At 46.1% G+C, this 20,691-nt stretch overlaps 1 protein-coding gene across 3 annotated transcripts in view; it reads right to left on the reverse strand.

Moving 5' to 3' along the window:
* Stard8 (StAR related lipid transfer domain containing 8) overlaps positions 1–20,691 on the reverse strand; it is a 64,810-nt gene that overhangs the window by 8,843 nt on the left and 35,276 nt on the right. For all 3 annotated transcript variants that reach the window (XM_046440259.2, XM_046440252.1, XM_046440266.1), the window contains exons 2-4: positions 4,272–4,343; positions 2,126–2,207; positions 1,110–1,173 (exon numbers count right to left, since the gene is read on the reverse strand). In XM_046440259.2, the coding sequence (XP_046296215.2) occupies positions 1,110–1,173; positions 2,126–2,207; positions 4,272–4,343 (218 nt within the window). The remainder of the gene's footprint in view (positions 1–1,109; positions 1,174–2,125; positions 2,208–4,271; positions 4,344–20,691) is intronic.

Genomic DNA, 20,691 nt, shown 5'->3' on the forward strand with positions numbered 1-20,691 from the left:
GCCCACGAGCCCCAGCCTGTGCTCTGCTCTCTGTTTCCAAAGTTTCAGGGGGCTGTGAGGTGAAGGCCCTTGCTTTATGGTTGAGGACATGGCCTAGGAGTGGGCAGCTGGATCTGGGAGTGCTGGAGGAAGCCAGGGTCAAATAAGGAGCACAGATGTATTATAACAACCATTGAGTTCACCTATCCACATTATACAGACAGGGAAAGTGACACCTCCAAATAAGAAGTCATATGACCAAGGTCATACAGTGACATGCAGTAAGTCAGTGACAACCTCCTAAGTGTTCAGGCTGTAGTCTTATATGAGAATCATAAGAGGCTGGAACCAGGGAGGAAGTTTAGATTTTCTAATTCATTTTGTCCTTGGCAAGGAGAGGAAACTGAGGCCCAGACTGAGGAAGAGGCTTGGCCAAGGTCACTCAAAAGTCAGTGGCAGAGCTGCAACTAGGCTCCTTGGGCCTCCTGCTTCATAGGTAGGGATCTAGCAACTTGGTTGCCCCATCTTACTGCAGGTCTTTTGGGGGAAAGTTCTGGAAGAAACCAACTAAGATGTTACCCAGAAAATGACTGGGTTACAAGGCCCACATTCCAGAGCTATGTCCAATCCAGTATATAGAACAAATTCTTCTTAGTTTCTGTAATACCACAACAGCAGTGATGGAAAGACCTTGGAAGGCTACTAATCCAGCCCCTCAATTGATTGAAAATGAGGCTTCAGATAGCAGGTGAGACCATCCAATGAATTTTAGCCATCACAAACCAAGCAGTGAAGGCAGGTGGATTTCCTTGAGGAGGGGCCATCACTAGGTCAAAATACTGACAAACCCAGAAGGGAGACACAGGCTGAGCTGGGGCAGTAAAAGGCCATGGGCCAGGGTACTTGCTCACATCCTCTCACCTGTAGATGAGGCTCATCAAAATCCAGTGGCCTCATAGGGTCTGCTACACAGGGAGCTTCCTCCATTCCTACCCTGAATTGGGGCAAAGCACTGCTCTAGACAACCCAGACTTTTGTGATCCTGAAGCTAGTTTCACAAGTAGTTTATATGTCATGGTTCCCTCCAAGGTGCCACAAGACCACAGGTCCCACCCCTTGCCAGGATTTACCTGCTTGCATTGAAAATGAACCTCCAGTTTCATCGAGGCACAATTATTCAAGGTCATCAGCCTCCTGAAATGAAATGAAAGTGTTTACCCAAGGTCCCAATCCCGAAAGCCTGGCATGGCCTACCAAGACACTATCAAGTTATTGTCTACCACTTCACATGGTCAAGCCATCAAGACTTTTCCCCCAGGCCCCAGTGTCCATGAAGGCCTTAGCATCAGGCACAATGCTCAGACGAGCATGGCCTTTGTCCTCCAAGAGCTTATAGATAAATAAATAAACCACTACACAAATGGGACAGGTTCAAGAACAGAGGAGACAGAAGACACAGCAGACAGAGGGTGGGACAAGGAACTCCCATGAAGAGTGGGGGGTGCAGTCAGAAAAGGCTTCCTGGAGAATAGAAATGAGATTTTAAAGGTGAGGAAAACAGAAACTCCTATCCCAGGCTCTTCTCAGGAGTCTATGACAAGATACAGAGGGTGCATTCCAGTAGGAGATAAGTAGGAAAAGCTAAGATCAAGGCTGTGAAGACAGGTCAAAAGCCAGATGGCAAAGGACCTCGAGTGTCATGGCTGAAAAAAAAAGCTTTGAAATTTTGTATGTATGTAATAACAAATTTTAAGCAGAGGAGCACCCACTTGGAGATTTAAAAAGGTGATTTAGGTGGCTGTTGAGAGGCTGGACCCAGAGAGGGTGGGAGTAGAATACAGAGACCAGTAGAAGGTTACTTTCAGAGATCCAAGGAGAAATCATGGTTTGGCTTCAGAGAAGGGCTGGGCTGCTATAAGTAGAGAGACTAAATCTGAGGAAGGAGAGATCTGAGTTTTCTAGCTAGAGTGACTGGGTATGTGAGAGTGTCACAGACACAGAAAACAGAGGAGCAATGTGACAGCAGAAATTGAACCTTGTTAATAACCTGGGCTCCTCTGTTAGACAGCACAAGGGATTTATTGTTCCATGAGGAAACCCCAAGCTGGGCCCTTGGTTTCCTAGCCCTGACCCTTAGCCCCCCTACCTGCACAGGGCCCCCAGAGAGTCCTCGTCCAGAAAACTGTGGTCCTTCTTCACAGAGCCAATATCCAGGGGAAACGAGCCTTCTGTATGGCAGAGAGAAGCAAAGTAAGTCAAGTAGTAAATTAGAAACCCAGCCTCTGCAGCCCTTGAGCTGGAAGTGTACAGGGGGAGGGGAGGGAATAGAGGAAGCTGGAAGAGAAGTCAAAGCAGAAGGAAAAGAGTCAGGAGTAAAGAAGGGGGACACATGGAACTCTGAGTTGACAGTTGTGACAGTTGGGAGAAAAGCCAGGAGGGTTGAGCTGGATTGAAGGACCCCATCAGTCAGTCAGGCAGGTTCATAGGGGACCACAGGCCTAAGAACCTGGGTAGCTGCCAAGAGCCATCTTGGATTCTTCTAGTCTCGTTTGAATCCTGGGCTGCTCAGACAGGGAACCTCTTCCCTGGCCCAAGGTGAACTGGGGTGGGTGGGGGGTAGAGAGGGAGTGAGGACAGAAGGGCCAGTATGTACTCAAACAATACCTCATGCCCCCTTAGTGTCAGAACATTGGGAACCCACTCACTGGGACTTATGAAAGGGAGAGGAATGAGGAACAAGTTAGGAGAAGGGGAAAGAGAATCTGAGAAGTCCCACAGTCCTCTACCTTACTGGTAAAATAAGCCTATTTATTTACTATTCATTCATCCATTTACTCATTCGAGTAATACTAAAATGGCTTCATGCCAGGCATTATGCAAGGTATTGAGCACACAACAGTGAACAGGACAGAAATGGTCCCTGCCTCCAGGAAGTAGTACTCTCATGAGAAACAGACAATAAACTATATACAAAACCAAGAGAACAGAGTTACAAATGCCACGAAAGACATTAACCAGGATGATGGGGTAGAGAGAGGCTGGTGGGGGCTACTTGGAGAGAGGTGGTCAGCAAAGGCCTTTCTGAGGCACTGACTTCTGCACTGAGCCCTGAAGAACGAGAAGAAGCAGGCTGTGCAAAGAAACTAGAAAGAGTTTCAGGCAAAATAAGTGAGCTATACCCAGCAGCTCAGGAGGCTGAGGCAGGAGGATCACGAGTTCAAAGCCAGCCTCTGCAACTTAGCAAGGGCCTATGCAACTCAACGAGACCCTGTCTCTAAATAAAATAGAAAAATGGGCTCGGGATGGGGCTCCATGGTTGAGTGCCCTGAGTTCAATCCCCAGTACTAGTAAAAAAAGTGAGTTATAGCCATCAGAAATTTGGTTTTAGACCTTTTAAATCTCCTAGATACCTATTATACATCTGAATAGAGATATTGATTTGGTAGCTAAATAGATAAATCTGGAGCTTGGGAATGAGGTCCAGACAGAGACATTGGGACTACAGATACACTTGGACAAGGACCTCACGGAAAAGAAATGGTGAGAGTGTAGAGGGTTCAGGCTGAGCCCTAGGACACCTTAACATTTAGATGTCAGAGGAAGCAGAGTCAGCTAAGGAGACTGAGAGCAGCAGCCAGAGAGCCAGTCAGGAGAGGAGGTCATTCTGCAAGTCAAAGGAAGGAGTGGCCACCTGCACTGAATGCGGTTGAGAGCTCGAATAAGAGGACTGGGAAATGACCACTAAATTTGACCCCATGAAGGTCAGTAGTGAGTTTGACAAAGTGAGGTGGGGGTGAAGCCAGGGTGCCGTGGGGGTATGGAAAGAAGAGGGAAAAGGGAACATTGAATATGAAGAACTCTAAGAAAAGGAGAATGATGAAACAAAACAGAAGTGAGGCCATCACTGTGGACAAAGTAAGGTCCAGGATGAGCCATTAGGTTGCAGACTCCATTGTGTCTATGTGAATGGCATCCTTAGGAGTGGTACAAAACAGTGTCCCTGGCAAAACAAGTCCCTTCTATTGTCTTGAGCAACCAATAAAAAAAATCCCTTCAAATGTGGCCAACACCAGAGCTTGTGGAGGCTGATGAGAGTGATCTAACAGATGATGATGCAGGAGAGCAGAGCTCTACCTTCAGGAGTCAATTCCCTGAACAAATTTGAGCAGGCCCAGGATACACAGCTTCTCGTGTTGTTGGAGAGAGAGTCTGATTTGCCCATTTCATAGATGAAAAGCTGAGGATAATGAATGTTTAGGTATGGGGGAGGGGGAACAATTGAGTGGCCTTACCTTCAAAAAGCTGAGCATACTGAGGGAATCCTGTCGCTCGGAGCCATTCACATGCTTGTTTGGCCTCAGTTTCTACAACAGGGAGAAAGAAAGAGGCAGAGAAATGGGGTTAGCACCCAGCCATCTGGATGTGTGCTGCCTTACCTTTAGTGCATAGGCGTATCTAGTTCTGGTGATCCAGAAATGGCAGGAGAAGTTCAGGAGGGGTTGGCCCATTGGCTCCAGGTCATAACCAGGGAGGGCACCCTTGGTTCCTCTCCTGGCCACAGCTTTCTTGAGCCTCATTCCTTGCCTGTCCAAAACCCCTCCCACTCTCCCAGCCCCTGACCAGGAAGGGAACCCAATGCCAGCAGCAACTCCCGGGATCATCTGGAATCAAGAAATACTGCTGGGATAAGAAACCACAGCTGTGCCCACCCTCAGCCTTCCTTACGGAGCCACCCACTTCCAAAGCCCCGGGTAGAACATCGTAGCCCAGCTAGGAGATGTGGATGTTCAATGATACTTATTATTTCCTTTCTCATCATCACAGCCAACGTCCTCCAGCATAATCTCCAGCATTCTCCTTCCATAACCAAATCTCTTTGAACATCCACAGACACCTGCAAACATTTTTCTATGTCCAGATGTACAAATAAGATCAGAAAGGAAGGGACTCCTCTATAGTCTCTCAGAAATACTGGGATGGTATTCCACTCTAGTTTGGGCTTCCTGCCTTTCTTTCTTTCTTTCTTTCTTTTTAGGTGGACACAATATCTTTATTTTATTTTTATATGGTGCTGAGGATCAAACCCAGTTCCTTGTGCATGCCAGGTAAGCACACTACCACTTGAGCCACATCCCCAGCCCTGGGCTTCCTGCCTTTCTGACAGTAGCTTCCCAGTGGTCTTCTTCCCCTACCTCTCACCAAGTTCTAGTTCCCCCTCCCAAGGGTGCCTCGCTTGGTCTGCCCCAGCTCTCCTCAACATCTCAGGCTATTTGTGGCCCAACTCAGTGCTAAATGTTATGCTGACATAGCACTGGCCTTGGGAGTCTTAGAGGGACATGGCTGGGTCAGCATCCCACCTCTGCTCTGGGAGTGCCTGGCACAGAGCTGGGCACTAGTGCCAGCCTCAGTGAAAAGATGCAGCTAGACTAAAGCCAGTCAAGAGACCCTGTCAGCCATCAGAGTAGGCCAGATACCAGTAGTGAAGCTCTGGAATTGCCAAGGTGGCTATTTGCTCCCAACCCATGTGATGCAAAGGACTAGGGGGGCTGGGGTCATGGAACCTTGGCATTGTAGGGTTGACAGGGAAAGGCTGCTGGCTTCAGCCAAGCTGCTCTGGACATGGAGTCCTACCCTCAACACTTCCTTAATTTCCTTACTGCCTATAGCCAGAATCTAGTCTGACCTTGCTGACCAGAAAACTCTAAGGAGACTGGTGGGATTTTTCCAAGACAGGAAGAGCTCCCTCTTCCCAGTAGTGCTCGCCCACAAGGAAATCCAGAAGAGATCCTGGGACTGATAAGACAAAGAACTCTTCAAATTTCAGAGATGCTGGGGAAGTAGACAAGGGAGGGGAAAGTAGGAAAGGGTGGAAAATAGAAGCAATAACAGGTACCTCATAGGTAGCACACGGATGAGGAATGAGAGTGAGAAGAGAAAGCTCTGTAACCCCTGGAGCCCACAAAGGCTTTGGAGGCAAATGGGATTGGGGCAGGACTAAACATCTGTACATTTCCATGAGAGCATGCAGCAACTCAGTGGCCATCCCAGTGTCTGTTGTAGCCAAGTTTGCTCCTATCCATGATCTAGGAGGATTAGTGCAGAATTGTTCATCTGTATATGCCTGCAGGTTTCCCAGTTTGTGCATGTACCCACATCTGTGTGTGTGTGTGTACCTATATGCACATACATTACTGAAACTTCCTAATGTATGATAGAGATCTAGGAACAGAACCTTGGAGAGCCCTGGGAAGTATCTGACAGAGCTCTGCTAGCAGTACCTCAGTGCATCTGGCAGGGGGCAATGCAGGCCTGAGAAAGGATTCAGGTCTCCAGGCCAGCAGCGGTCTGGGCAACTGGTGAAATCAGCCAGTGAGGCTTTAAAGCACACGGTTTTGCTGCTGGGATAGCTGAGCTGGCTGCCACAACCACTTCCCTGTCCCCTGTTCCTGCCACACCCCCAGCAGAAGACAGTTCCCTGAACTAAGTGCCCCTCCTGGCAGCCAGCTCTGCTTTCCTGTCATTAGAACAAAAGGGAGGTGCCAAAGGATGGACCAAGTCAGAGTTTCCATAGAGGTGGGCACAGGAGGAGGCAGTGATCCTTAAAGAGTCACAAGTCTGGTATGGCCATTCCAAGCAGAGAAGCCATTCTTTGTCATGCCAGGAACAAACTCTTGAAATCCCACTGCAGTCCACAGTCACTCAAGGCTAGAGACTGAACAGAAAAGAAGTAGACAGGCACTTCCTTCCTCTACTACTCCCTTCCTCAGCCTGAAAAAGGTAGGACAGTACAATAATGGAATCCAAAAGTTTATGCATCTGCATCTGCCCAAGTCATATAGCCCATGAGTGACAGGCTGCCTGCCTGTTCCAATGACACTAAGTAGTAGTCCTTGCTGGGGTTGGCAGGGAGGGGACAGGCTCACTCAAAAGTTTCTGCATTCCTACCTGGAGCCCTCTAGCACCCTGCCCCTCAAAGTGCGATCCCAGACTAGCAGCATCAATATCACATGGGTGCTTGTTATAAATGCAGAATCCCAGGTCCTTCCCACCCAGACCTACTGAATCCCAATTTACACTTAATGAGATCTGCCAGCAATTTGCATATACATTTAAGTTTGAGAAGTGCTGGTCTAAATCACATGGCTGAGCAATTCTCACCCCTGGATGTACATTAGAATCAGCCAGGAAGTATTTTAAAAATACCAGTGCCCAGAACCCCCTTCCCAGAAGGCTAACTTAATTGGTCTGTGGTGGGACTCTCCACAGAAGTATTTTTTGGGGATCGGGTACTGGGGATTGAACTCAGGGGCACTTGGACACTGAGACACATCCCCAGCCCTTTTTTTTTTTTTCTGTGAATCAATTTTATTTGTGAAATTATCGAGAAGAGTAAGGACAAAATGATTTTATTAAATAATGTCATTGGTTCTTAGGCAGACCAATTTCACATTTAATATGACACCATGGATGAAATCGTGACCTCAGACTTTTTGAATTTGACACCAAGCTCTATTACACCTACCAATTCTGTAATTTTATGCAAATTGCTATGCCTCTGTTGTACCTTGGTATACTCATTTTAAAAATGGGAACAGCATTCATAACCTTCCTCAGTGGGTTGTTGTGAGAAGTCAATGAAAACAGATGAGAAAATAGGCTTCAGATTACCCTTGGATCAAGGCAAGGGCTCAACTTTCACTACACTTTGTACTGGAATTGGTTTACTGGTTAATGGAATAGGAAGCACTCAGAAAGAATTTGTAGGAACCCTACCCTAAGCCAGGTCCAGTTAGTGGCTGAAGTCTAATCAACACATCAGGCAGCTGGTCAGAAGGAGAGCAGCATTTGCTCAACCTTTATTTCAAATGAAGCAGGCTTTGGCAATTTAACCTTCATCAACTCAACCATTTGTGGCACTACTGTTGGTCCCTACCACGGCAGTATTTTCAGACAAATGGCATGGATGGTAGTGATGGTTGCACAAAGACATGCATACAAGGAACTATATACTTGAAAGTGATTAAAATGGTAAATGTTATGAATACTTCATAGTAATAATAATAGATGATGTTGTGGATATGCCCCAGGAGCTTTGCCTGTATAGGAGGAAATGGTGAGACCAGAGTGGCTGTGTCAAAGATTGAGTGGGTCAGGGACAAGATGGGCAGAGCTGGAGTATATTTATGAGACATTTTTTTTTGTTACTATTCTCCCCCAACATCTCAAAGTGTTGATGTAATAAAGTTGATCTCAAACGTTTTGCTGATAACTAATTAGGATATGCTTTCAAGTCCTACAGCAGAAGTGAGGAGTTAACAGAATGATTAAGGTTCTTAGCCATAGAGACAGCAGGGGATATACAAAGAAGACCATAGGATTAAAGAATGTTGCCTGTAACCTACACCTTAGGAGTCAGTCTTCTCCCATTGACTGTCTCATAAAGAGATTTTTTTTCTTTTCTTAGCCTCAAATTCATCTCGAAGAACATGGCAAATGTACTAATGGATATTTAAGTACTTCAGAAATACCTACTTGTGTCTAGATAATGTAGGTTTAATAACTGACCTCTCATAGGTAGAAGAAAAATGACTGTTTCAGAAATTGTATTGCAGAGGGGATGGGGCTAACCACACATCCTCCTGTAGAGATGTCACTGTATAGATATGCATTTATCATAACCTCAGAATCAGGAACAAAAACTGCACCAGGCTTTCAGCTATGCTGCTTTTAGGGAAAATATAATATGAATCACATATTTGGGATTCAGTGGAAAATATAAAAAATTAAGAATTATTTCACAATATAACCAAAAAATAAAGTTATTTTCTAGGAAAATGTCTTATTGGGTGTGAAAGATGCTCTAAGTGACATGGTTCCCCCTTTGTGGGACTACATACATGGGACGGTCACTGTGGGTCGGCTGGACATTTCCCACTTCAGAAAAACTGCATATTGACTCAGTAAAAAATTACTCTCATACTTGCACTCCACTGTCATTACATAGACATCCAAGATCCATGTGCTCTGTGCTCTGCACCTACTTTCTGACTCAAGTCCTAATGCAGCCTCTACCTAACCTCTCAACAGCTGTTGTTCTCTGTCTTCTTTTGTGGAGATGACTTGTTTCCAATCTCCTTTCTTTGGATGTAAACTCAGCCTTTCCCCAGCTTGTTTCTTATTTGTCCTTCTCTATTTTGTAAATTTCTCAGACCCTTTTCTCTGATCAAGACATTTGGTTCTTACTTATCTGCCCAGCCCTTTTTTTGTATTTTAGTTAGAGACAGGGTCTCACTGAATTGCTTAGCACTTCACTTTTTTTAAGCATATTTAAGAAATATGCTTAAATGTCACCTAAATGTGACATTTATTAAATCGTTCTTTAGGGAATAATTTAAGATCACAGGAAATAATTGAGAAATTCCAATTAAAATGTCCTTAAAAGTCCCTATTTTTTATTTGTATATGACAGCAGAATGCATTACAATTCTTATTACATATATAGAGCACAATTTTTCATATCTCTGTTTGTATACATAGTATATTTACACCAATTTTTGTCTTCATATCTGTAGTTTGGATAATAATGATCATCACATTCCACCATCATTAATTACCCCATGCCCCCTCCCTTCCCTTCCAACCAAGCCAATCTCCAAAAACCAAATGCTGAATGTTTTCTTTGATATAAGGAGGCTGATTCATAGTGGGATACGGAGAGGGAGCATGGGAAGAATAGACGAACTCTAGCACTTCACTTTTGCTGAGCCTAGCTTTGAATTCGTGGTCCTCCTGCCTCAGCCTCCGAAGCCGCTGGGATTATAGGAATGCACCACTGCACCCAGCATATGCTTTTTGTTGTTGTTGTTTGTTTGTTTGTTTGTTTGTTTTTAAGCTACAGTATGAAGTATTCTGTGGCCCAGGGGACTTTCCCAAAGTCACTCAGTGTTAAGTGTCCCAGCTGACACCACAACCCTGATCTTTTAATTCCTCATTCAGTGCTCTTTTCCAGTGCATTATGCTATCTGCCTTTAGATGCCAAACAAGCAAGGGGCTTAGACTCAAAGGAACCATCTCTAAGCCCTCAAATTTTTTTTCTGCTCTTCTGGTCTAGTGGAGCTACGAGCTTGAGTTCAAATCCTGATATTGTCAGTCACTAGCTCTTTGAGTCAAGTTGTATGACCTCTCTATGCTTCTGTTTCTTCCACTGTAAAGCCCAGGTCATAGCATCCAATTCTTACAGCTCCAGAGAGCATTGAATGAAATACTGGAGAAAATAAATGTAGTACCAAGCACTTGACATCTGCATTCCCTCCCAACTCTGATTCCAAAAGGTCCCAAAGAAAGAGAAAACTGGGCCAGGTGTGGTGGCACACACCTCTAATCCCAGTAGCTTGGGAAACTGAGGCAGGAGGATCACGAGTTCAAAGCCAGCCTCTTGATCTAAATACAAAAAGGGGCTGGGGATTTGGCTCAGTAGTGTATTCACTGGTACAAAAAAAAAAAAAATAAGAGAGAGAGAGAAAGGAAAAAAAAATGGAGAAAGAGGCCTAGCTAGCATTCCTTTATTCCTTTCTGGATCTGGGCAATGGCTGCACTCACACCTCTTACAGAATTGGAGCCAAATGGCTTAGGAAAGTGAGGTTAGGAAGGAGAAGTTTCAAAGAGGCTTAAATTGCTCCAAAAGACAAAGGAGTAAAGACGTTTGAAGCAGGGCTACAGACCGAATTCCCCAGCAGTCCTCCCTAGCAGGAATCTAGAGAATGTAATGGGTTATTACCGAACAGGATGTCAGGGACACTGGCTCCTGACAATACACCATCTCATGAAGCCCCAGAGGCCCTGAGGCTCCCTCCCAGATGGAGCAGTCAGGGACATATGTCTTGGTGATTAAGGGCTGAACTAAGATACTTTACCTTTGTCCCTCTAACCCGTCCTGGCCTGCTCAGGCTAGGCCAGGAGTGACCCCACCCCCACCTTCAGTGGAATCAAGTCACCTGAGGCTGGAGCCCAGGCAGTCCAGATTGAGGATTGGCTTATGCACCCAGCAGGAAGAGTGACACCGGGCAGGCTGAGGCGAGTGAGGTAGGAATGTCTGTGGCCCCTGGCCCTAACCTCTATGTCCAGATGTGCAGATTCCAAGGCACGGCTGCCAGCAGTTTGAACTGCTAAATTCTGCAGGTTGTGCTCTGGCCAAGTTAGAACCATGTGCCAGGACAGGTCAGTAGCAGTGCTGAGCTGGCACAAACTGAATTCCATTAAGATATAAGACTCAACTCTCTCCTTGTAGAGGGGGACAGCTGATCTGAGCCACAAGTTAAGAGAAAGGACATATTAGAAAGCTCTAGAGTCAAATCAGGTCTGAGTCATACCCACATGTCTCCTGGAGGGAATGTCAAAGAAGGAATGGCTGAGTAGCAGCACATGGTTTCAGAGGTCAATGGCAATATCTGCACGTACACTTATACAGGTCACATACCAAAGATCTCTTAACACAGAGCACTTTTCTATGCAGTGAAGGATGGAATGAAAATACAGGGTTCAATGCTTTATGAATGATGGTAGGGTTTACGGACCCACGAAAAAGGCAGCAAACTTTCCCTCAGAGGAAATGCAATAATGCCCCAATATGATAACTAAATTGTAGGGGGCAGGGAAGCTTTTTCTCTTTTTTTTCCAAATTAGATTAGTTGATTATGTTTAGAAAGTCTGGGAGAAGGGTGAAAATAACAACCATAAGTGTTCTATTAATTTAGTGCTTACTATGCCATAATAAATAATAGTGGGATTCATTATTATGTATTTGTACACGCATATAACATACTTTGATCAATCTCATTTCCTAGTACCCCCCTTTCCCTTCCCTCCTCCCTCCCCCAGTCCCCTTCTTCTTCTCTATCGGTCTTACTTCTATTTATTTGTTATGAGCTTCCTCCCTGCCTTTTTTTCCTTTTTTCTCACTAGCTTTCACATATGAGAGAAAACATATGACCCTTGACTTTCTGAGTCTGGCTAATTTCACTTAGCATAGGTTCATCTATTTACTCTAGGTTCATCCATTTACTAGCAAATAACATAATTTCATTCTTCTGTATAGCTGAATAAATTTCCATTGTGTATATATACCACATTTTGTTATCTATTCATCCATTGACAGACACCTAGAATAGAGCCATAGTTTTGGCTGAACTGCTGCTAGAACTATGGGTATGCAGGTATTGCTATATTATGCTGACTTTAATTCTTTAGGATAAATACTGAGGAGTGGTATAGCTGGGTCATAAGGTGCTTCCATTCCTATTCTTTTGAGCAACCTCTATACTGATTTCCATAGTGGTCACAGCAATTTACAATCCTGCCAACAGTGTAAAAGGGTTGTGGGACACTTTCTCCAATCAAGTCAGTTTCCCTGCTTGCTGCCTCAGTCATCTTAGGCAACTTGCTTCATCCTCTAAGCTGTTGTTTCCACATCTAATACAGGGGGGATTGACAACTTTCCTGCCTACTGTGTGGATTGATCAGGCCTTTGCTGGGTTTCAAAGTGGTATATGAAATTTATCCTTAGAGATGGCTAGTTTGGCCAGGCATGGAGGCACACACTTGTAATCCCAGGAGCTTGAAAGGCTGAGGCAAGAAGATTGCAAGTTCAAAGCCAGCCTCAGCAACAGCAAGGTGCTAAGGAACTCAGTGAGAGTCTGTAAATAAAATACAAAAAAAGGGCTGGGATGTGACTCAGTGGTCGAGTGCCCCTGAGTTCAATACCTGGTATCCAAAAAAGAAGAAGAAGAAAAAAGAGATGGCTAGTTTGGTTAAGACTAGTTGAACTTTGTAATCACAAAGTAATCTTTAAGGTGCATTTGGATCTTGTGCTAGTTATTCAGAATTGAGAAAAGAACTGGGAAGAAGAAAAAAGGCAGTAGGCTACCAGACTGCAGGAGGTAAGGTCTCACCCAGCCAAATTCACCAGCCCCCTCCCAGGATGGGGGCCCCCTCTTCACACTGCTATTAGGCAACTCGAATCCTTGTGCCTTGTGGCTACTCAGCAGGTTATGAGGGAGTTTCCTAGGCCCCAGCTTCAGCCTGCTCCTTCCAGCTCAATCCAGCTCAGACCTTAAAGCCCCTAAGTCATAGAACACAAGGCAAGCAATGGATGGAGGTCACAGGGATCCCAATGTAGAATGTCCCCTGTTAGTTTCTACTCATGGCTGTGTCATCTTTTTTCCTCCTTCACTCTCAACTCTGGCTGTACATTTGCTCCTGGAGAGCTGTGAAAAATGTCAGTGCCCTGGCTCCACTTATGATTTAAAAATTTGGAATATCTAAGGAAAGGATTAGTTTCCCATTTGTTTCTTTGTTTCTGAGAGTTCTCCAGGTGATTCTAGAGTGTGGCCAAGATAAGAGAACCACTGCCCTAAATGGACATGGTCAGCTAAATAGCCACAGGTGGAGACTTCTGGAAAAGTCTAACTAGAGGCCAGACTCAGGCCTGTTCTAATCACTGGCCTAAGGGGCAGGGGGTAACAAGCATGAATATGAAAGTATATGATAGGGGTAAGAGAAGGCAGGTCTGTGGGTGTTTCTGAAGGTAAATTTATTCAAACCATTAGCTGACCTGCTCCATGGGGCAACTTTCAACAGATGAGTCATCTCCTTTTCCTTACTTAGCATCCTGTTTGGAAAGGTATTTCCTCCATGGCCCTCACCATAGAACAGGTAGTCCCAAATTGGGTCTGATATCAGCATTGGTCTCTCTCACCATCAGTAAGCACAGAAGAAAATGCCAGTATCCTGAGGGGTAGAGAAAGACTCTGGATGCCACTCTCTCTGTGGCAACCCAAGTTCCTAGGGTAGGTTCTGTGAGATCAAACTGGTACCATGAGGTAGAGCTGGGAAGCAGGCAGAGGAACCATCAACCACCACAGGCCTGTCAATGCAGCTAGGAAATTCTAGGCCCTGACTAAAAACTTCTCAGATAATTTCTCTTGATCTCTTAATTAATCAAGGCCTGTTTCCTTTGCCTACTCCCCACCCACCCCTAGAGAGGGAGCCTACCATCAAGGAGGAGACGCTGATCTTTGGGGAGAAAAGATACTAAAAGTGCTATCTCAGAAGTTACCATCCTTGGAACTGGGCCCCCACTGCTTCTGACCGTTCCTTTCACCGTCACATAAGGACACACTAAGGAGTTAGGCAAAGGAAGCCTGTCTACACTGCCTGGAACCCTGGCACAGGGCTGCATCCCTGAGACAGCACTTCATTCTAATTTGCATAAAGGTGCCCTTAGAGTTTACAGTAGTCCTGGCAGAGATGCTGCTAACAGGTAATTGACTAGCTTCACCACCTCCCTGGGAAACACAGAGAGAAGGGCCTTTACTGACAGCCATCAGGGATTCCAGGGCCACTAAGACTTCCCTTCCTGATGGTGGAGTGACCAATCAGGGGGGTCTGCAATATCCTATCCACTGGGAGGTCCAGCACGCTTGCCACCTCTCTCTGCTCCTTCTGCTCTTAGCTGGAATCGCTACTCTCACTCAATGCTCACAAGGGAGGGAAGCATGGGGAGGAAGGGAGACAAGACCAAAATAGCTCCCATCCCACATTCCAAACCTTGCTGGCAGGGCACCACAGCAAGGGCCACCGTATTTCAGCCCGCCTAGCTTGGCAGTACAAGACACTGGCTGGCCTCCGGCTTGTAGGTCATGGGGCAAAACTCGGGGCCCTGCTGCACCTGTTCAGATGCCAGCCTCAGTCTCAGCCGGAACTACAGCTGGATGCCAAGCTCCTGGGCTCATGTGAACAACACTTTTGGAGTCTCCCTTCACAAATGAGGCACCACCAAAGCACACAGCCCAGGAGGGTCCTCTGGGACTGAGTGACCGCAAAATCAAGCTACTGAATCTTCCTGTTGCTGGGGGCAGGTTCACTTGTGGAGTTCTACCCTCTGATGTATCTCTCTTCTTAACACTTTGTGACCATGCCATAGTTATAAGGCAAAACTTCAAATCACTACCACAGAGATTCCCATCCAGAGACAATTTCTCCTGGAGGAAACATTTGGCAATGTTTGATCATTCCAACTGGAGCAGGGGGTATAAAGTGTAAAACCATGAAGTTCAGCCTCTGCCTTACCTGGGGCCTCAAGCAGCCATATCCCACCTTGGCAAGGTCCTCAGTGGGAGGTGAAGAATGGATGCAACAGTCAATGGAGGTCCCTTGCTTTTGTGGACACCTCACAGCATCAGCCACGTAGAGGTGGGAATTCTGGTTTAGAGTTTTTATATATATGGAAATTACACAAGAAACCCCCAAACTGTGGTTCCCCACCCCCATCCATGAAGCTGTAGCTGAGTCCTACAGGCAGCTGCAAATGGGTGAGAGTGATGAGGACCCTGAGGTTAAACAAAACCGCTGGTCCCCTGGAGCTGCTTAAGAATCTGGATCCAGAGGTAGCCAGGCCTATGGTCTCCTAGGCTAGCAAATGACACAGCAGGGCCAAAGCAGACAGCTGACATTCCTGTCCGGCCCAGGGCTTCCCTATGACAGTGAAGGTCAAAGCTGCCACCTGCTCTGCTGCAGTTGCTCCATTAGCTTTCTTGTCCCCAGGGGCTCCTGCCTCCAATCCATTCCCAGGTGCTCTGTCAAGGTCATGGTGACAAGGAAAGACAGGTGTTCCAATAAGCCATGTACTACTTCACCACCACCAGTCTCCAACCTGTAGGCAAAAGATGCCAGCCAAACCAGTCTGGGGCAGATGTTAAACCAGCAATAACTGCTTTTCACTGGGGTATGAGTGCGAAGTATTGGACTGAATGAAGGTCAGGCGAACTACTTTCTGGCCTTAGTTCTACTTGCTACTTATGTATAACTTAAGGCAAATCACTACCTCTGCTCAGCCTTAGTTTCCTGTCTTCTAATGGCCATTCCCCCAAACCTACAGCCAGAGCAGAGGAATGTGTGATTGGCAGTGGCTGGTTCAGTATGGAAAGCTGTCTTCCTCCTTCACATTCTCTAGTGGGGGACCCAAGTAAGCATCCTCAAAAAGGGCCAAGACCAAATTCATCTTCCACCATAAACCAACTCTCCTATGTTCTTGCCTACAGAACATCAAACACCTAGGCCTCAAGATATTCTTATCCTCTCTCCCCATATGTATTTTGTGACCAATTTCTAACACCTTGATCAGGGTTTCCCAAGCCCATCTGTGCTCTAGGTTTCCATGCCTGGGTTATCTCTGCCCACCACATTCCTAGCCTCCAGTTTTTCCTTTCAATGGACTCTCCAGCCAGCTTCTTCTCCCAACATCCCAGCTATAACCTGGTCACTCTCCTACTCTGCAACCTAATGGGCTCACCATTGCCCTCAGTCTGGAACAGTTATCAGTCTGCTTTCTACCTGACACCCATGGCTCAGCACATTCTAGACCCAGTCTGAAGTAAAGCTGCAAACTCCTACTGATTCACCAAGACAGGCCAAACATCCCAACCTGTGATTCTACCCTGCCATATTACTAACCCCTTACCACCCACTTGGGTCAATTATGTGGCCTCAACATTTCATTACCTTCTCAGCAGCATGTGAGTCTATTTCTGCCATTTGACTGGAAGCTCCGCTCCATTGTGTCCTATTGGTCTCAGTGTCCCCACTGCAGTGTGGTAAGGGCTACTGAATGTACTAGAAACACACAGACAAGAAGCATTGATTCCCATCCAAATGGTGGACAAGCCTCTGGCTCCAGCCCCTCCTCTGGTACCCCAATAGCACACACCTTCAACTCAAAGCCACTGCACTGACTGGCAGTAAACCTTGCTCAAGGCAGAAAACTCAGGGCCAGGAATCACAGGCCAGGAGAATGAGAACAGAAAATGAGCTCTGCCTGAGGGTGGAGGCATTTGAACCTCAAGAAACACTCAGCTCTGCCACCCAAGATCAAGAAGGGGCATCTGAAGTTCACCTGAGACAAGGGCCATGCATTACCGCCTACTTCTCTTTCTTAGGCTGCAAAGTCTTGGCACTCAATTGTTTTGACCCTGTGCTACCACCTCTGTGTCCCACCCCCTTGCTTACTTCCCTTTCCTTTTGCTGAGTCCAAATATAAACTCCAGGGCAGGAAATGCCTTGAAGGAGCCTGGCCCCACCCTGAGATCCAGAGAAAATTGTCTCTGACAGAAAGGAAATGGGTTGGAAAGAAGTGGAGTCCTCATGAAGCCAGAAGGCACAGCCCCTCCCCTGAGCCCTGTAGCCAGCCAGATGGAGGGCTGTGATGCTGCACATGGCAGGAGGCAGGGGTAAAGAGAAGGAGGGCCAAGAGAAGGAGAACCCAACATGGCGACCTATCAGCTGGGTAAGGCCTAAAGTCACAGAGCTTGTGAGGTATGGTGGGATGAGTGATATGTTAGCAACCTAGAGATGTGGCTTTTAGTCATGCCTCTGTTCCTTCTTACATGTGACTATGCTCATTAACAACAACGTTTATGATACTGAATTATTAATGGTAATTATCAATACACACTACTAATTACTGAGTGCTTACTATGTGTCAGGCCATGGGTCAAGAACTTTACACAGATTGGCCAGGAATGTTGGCACACACCTGTATCCCAGCAATTTGGGAGGCTCATGCAGGGGGATTACAAGTTCAAAGCCAGCTTCAGCAACTTTGCAAGGCCCTAAGCAACTTAGCAAGATCCTGTCTCAAAATAAAAAATAAAAAGGGCTGGGATGTGGCTCAGTGGTTAAGTGGCCCTGAGGGGTTCAATCTCCACCAAAAACAAAAAAAAAAACTTTACACAGATTATACTGGTCAAGTTAATTACCTTCCATTTGCTTCATTGTCTTCATCTGCAAAGTAGTGATATAATCATAGTAGAACGACATGAGTTTTTTAAAAAAAAAAAATTTAGTTGTAGTTGGACACGATATTTTATTTATTTATTTTTATGTGATGCTGAGGATTGAACCCAGAGCCTTGCACATGCTAGGCGAGTGCTCTATCGCTGAGCCACAGTTCCAGCCCCAACAACATAAGGTTTTTGTGAGGATAAAATGAGATGATATAATAGCTCAAGCATACTGAGCCATTAATAAGTCTCAGGCATTTCTTCAGGCATTTTTAAAATGGATTATACCACTGAATGTTCATAGTAACTCTGTGAGGTAAGTGCTCCAATAACACGTTTTACAGATGAGTAAACTGAGGAACAGATAGGGATAACTTGTCCAATATCAGCAGATAAGTAGTGATGGGCCAAGATGTAAATCTAGGCAATCTGGCTCCAAAGTACAAAGTACCAAATTAGAATCATCCTCTTTTATAAGGAGAAATTGGCTAGGCTGGGGCCTGGCACATAGTGTACACACACACACACACACACACACAAAACAAACAAACAAACCACCTATCAGGGGTTTGTGCAGTGTGAACCCTTAGGCTGAAGTAACTTCCCATAAGTGGGGAAAGCACCAGATCATCTCACATCCCATTTGATCCCTACAACAACCTTGTCCAAAGCAGGCAATGCCTACTGCACAAATGGGGAAACTGAGGCTATACATGGTCAAGTAGCTTCTACTGGAATACAGATGAGGCCAGGAGTCTGCTTAAATTTCTGATCCCCTCCTACTAGTTTCCATTTTAGCCTCCTTCTTGCTTTCCCCTCTGAAGTCACTCCCCATCAGCTGTGCACATATTCACCTAATAGTACCTGAGTACTCACTGAGCGCCAGGCCATATGGTGGACAGCAACATCTGAAAGCACAAGAAAAGCTGATATCTCCTAGAATACTTGGCCAGAAATATTGCCAGGCTCATCCTTCTCAGGGAGGCAGAGGCTAAGATGGACTGTCCCTTCAAAGGATACCCTGGGGCTTGTTTTGGAAATAAAATAATAGGGAATGAACTCCAAAGCAAAGGGGATGGCAGCTGGTACAGCCTGAGGAAGGAAGTTTGCAGCCCCCAAGGAGCTTGAGATGGGAACATTGAAGGGAGGGCTGGATCTGGACAACTCCCCACCCACACACTCCCAATTCAAGCATAGGCCATATGAGCTGGAGGGATCACAAGTGTTAATCCAACCAGTCTCCTGCCTGCCCCTGCCCACCCACGCCTTCTAAATAATGCAACCTGGTTGTCAAGACAACACATGAAAATGTCTCTTTTTCCCTGATGCCACCGAGCACCCTGTTTGTGACCCTCAGTGCTGAAAGGTGCTAAGCAGGCAGGCTTTGTTCTGATGCCAGAACCTGCCCACCCCCATCTGTCCTATATGCCCTTCCCCTACCTTAACAGGACTCCACTTTAGAACATAATACCCACTCCTTTGTGTTTTCCCTCTTTCCATCTGTCCACCTTAGAGGTGGTAGGGGACAGAGAGGGCAGGCAAGGACCTGACTGCACAGAAGTGACTGATGGCTTCTGGGTGTGATGAGCACTTAGAAGGAGGAGGGAAACCCATACTCCCTTGCCTCTTGGCCAGGCATCAGGACAGAGAAAGGAAAGGTCCAGCCATTAAGGACAGAGGACATGGAGTCAGACTCCCTGGGTCCCAATCCTTCTACCATTATTCCTTAGCTGCATGGGTCTGAGCATGTTCTTCCTTTAACCTCTCCTGATTCAATTTATTTATGTGTAATTGGGAACATGATAGCAGTAACTGCCTTACAGAATCATCATCCAAGTTAAGCATGTTAGCCAGGCATGATGGTACACACACGTAATCCCAGTGGCTCAGAGGCAGGAGGATCGCAAATTCAGAGCCAGCCTTAGCAATCCAGTAAGGCACTAAGGAACTCAGTGAGACTCTCTCTCTAAATAAAATACAAAATAGAGCTGGGGATGTGGCACCCCTGAGTTCAATCCCTGGTACCCCCCTCCAAAAAATTAAGCATGTTAAAGTGTATCAGGGATTTAGAAGTGTTCACTATTATTATTGGTGTTGCCATTACCACAACTTGTTGCAGTGTCATAAATGTCTCTAAAGAAGGCCAGAAGAAGGAGCCCTTTAGGTGGGTCCAGCTATGGAGAGCTTTTACAAATGAGGTGAAATTGGAAATGATAGAAAAAGCCAAACCTAATGCCCAGAGGTGGCGGGTTTCAGCCCTACACATCCCCAAGTCCCTGAAAAACAGCAAGGTGACAAGAAAGTACTACTAAGCAACAACAACAGCTAGAATTTTATATATATTGTTGGACTGACTATTTAACATTCCCAAGAGGTAGGTACATATCTCCATTTCATATTTGACTATATCAAGGCTCATAAAGGTGACATAATTTATGTGAAGTCACCCAGGGCTGCATATACCAGAGTTCATGCTCTTTGCCAGGACACCCTTCTGCCCCCCGCACATCGTGTACACCTCTAGATATATTTTACTTCTGCTCCACTCTGGCCCTTTTCCCACATTCCCCTCTTTGTTTTTTTCCCACAGAAAAGGTCCTGCTGGGGTAGGGGTTACTCACACCAGATGTTTAGGGCCAAGCTCTTCCTACAAGCTCCCTGGCCCTGCCTGAGCCTGATTTGACCTCAGCCTGGAACAGAATGGCGGCCTGCAGGTGCCTATCTCACACTTCAGACAGGCCAGCCTTTGGCCAGTGCAGATAAAAGGCAGGAAATCCTAGGCTACCTCCCCTGGAGGTTGCTCCCTCTACCAGGGGAACAGGGCTGCAGCCCAGGCAGAGGTTCCTCTGTGGTGGGGAAGCTGCCTCTCCTGCTGGGT

This window comes from Marmota monax, unplaced genomic scaffold, assembly GCF_021218885.2.
Source record: "Marmota monax isolate L192 unplaced genomic scaffold, Marmota_monax_Labrador192_F-V1.1 WCK01_AAM20220418_F8-fsc00134, whole genome shotgun sequence".
NCBI classification, from domain to species: Eukaryota; Metazoa; Chordata; class Mammalia; order Rodentia; family Sciuridae; genus Marmota; species Marmota monax.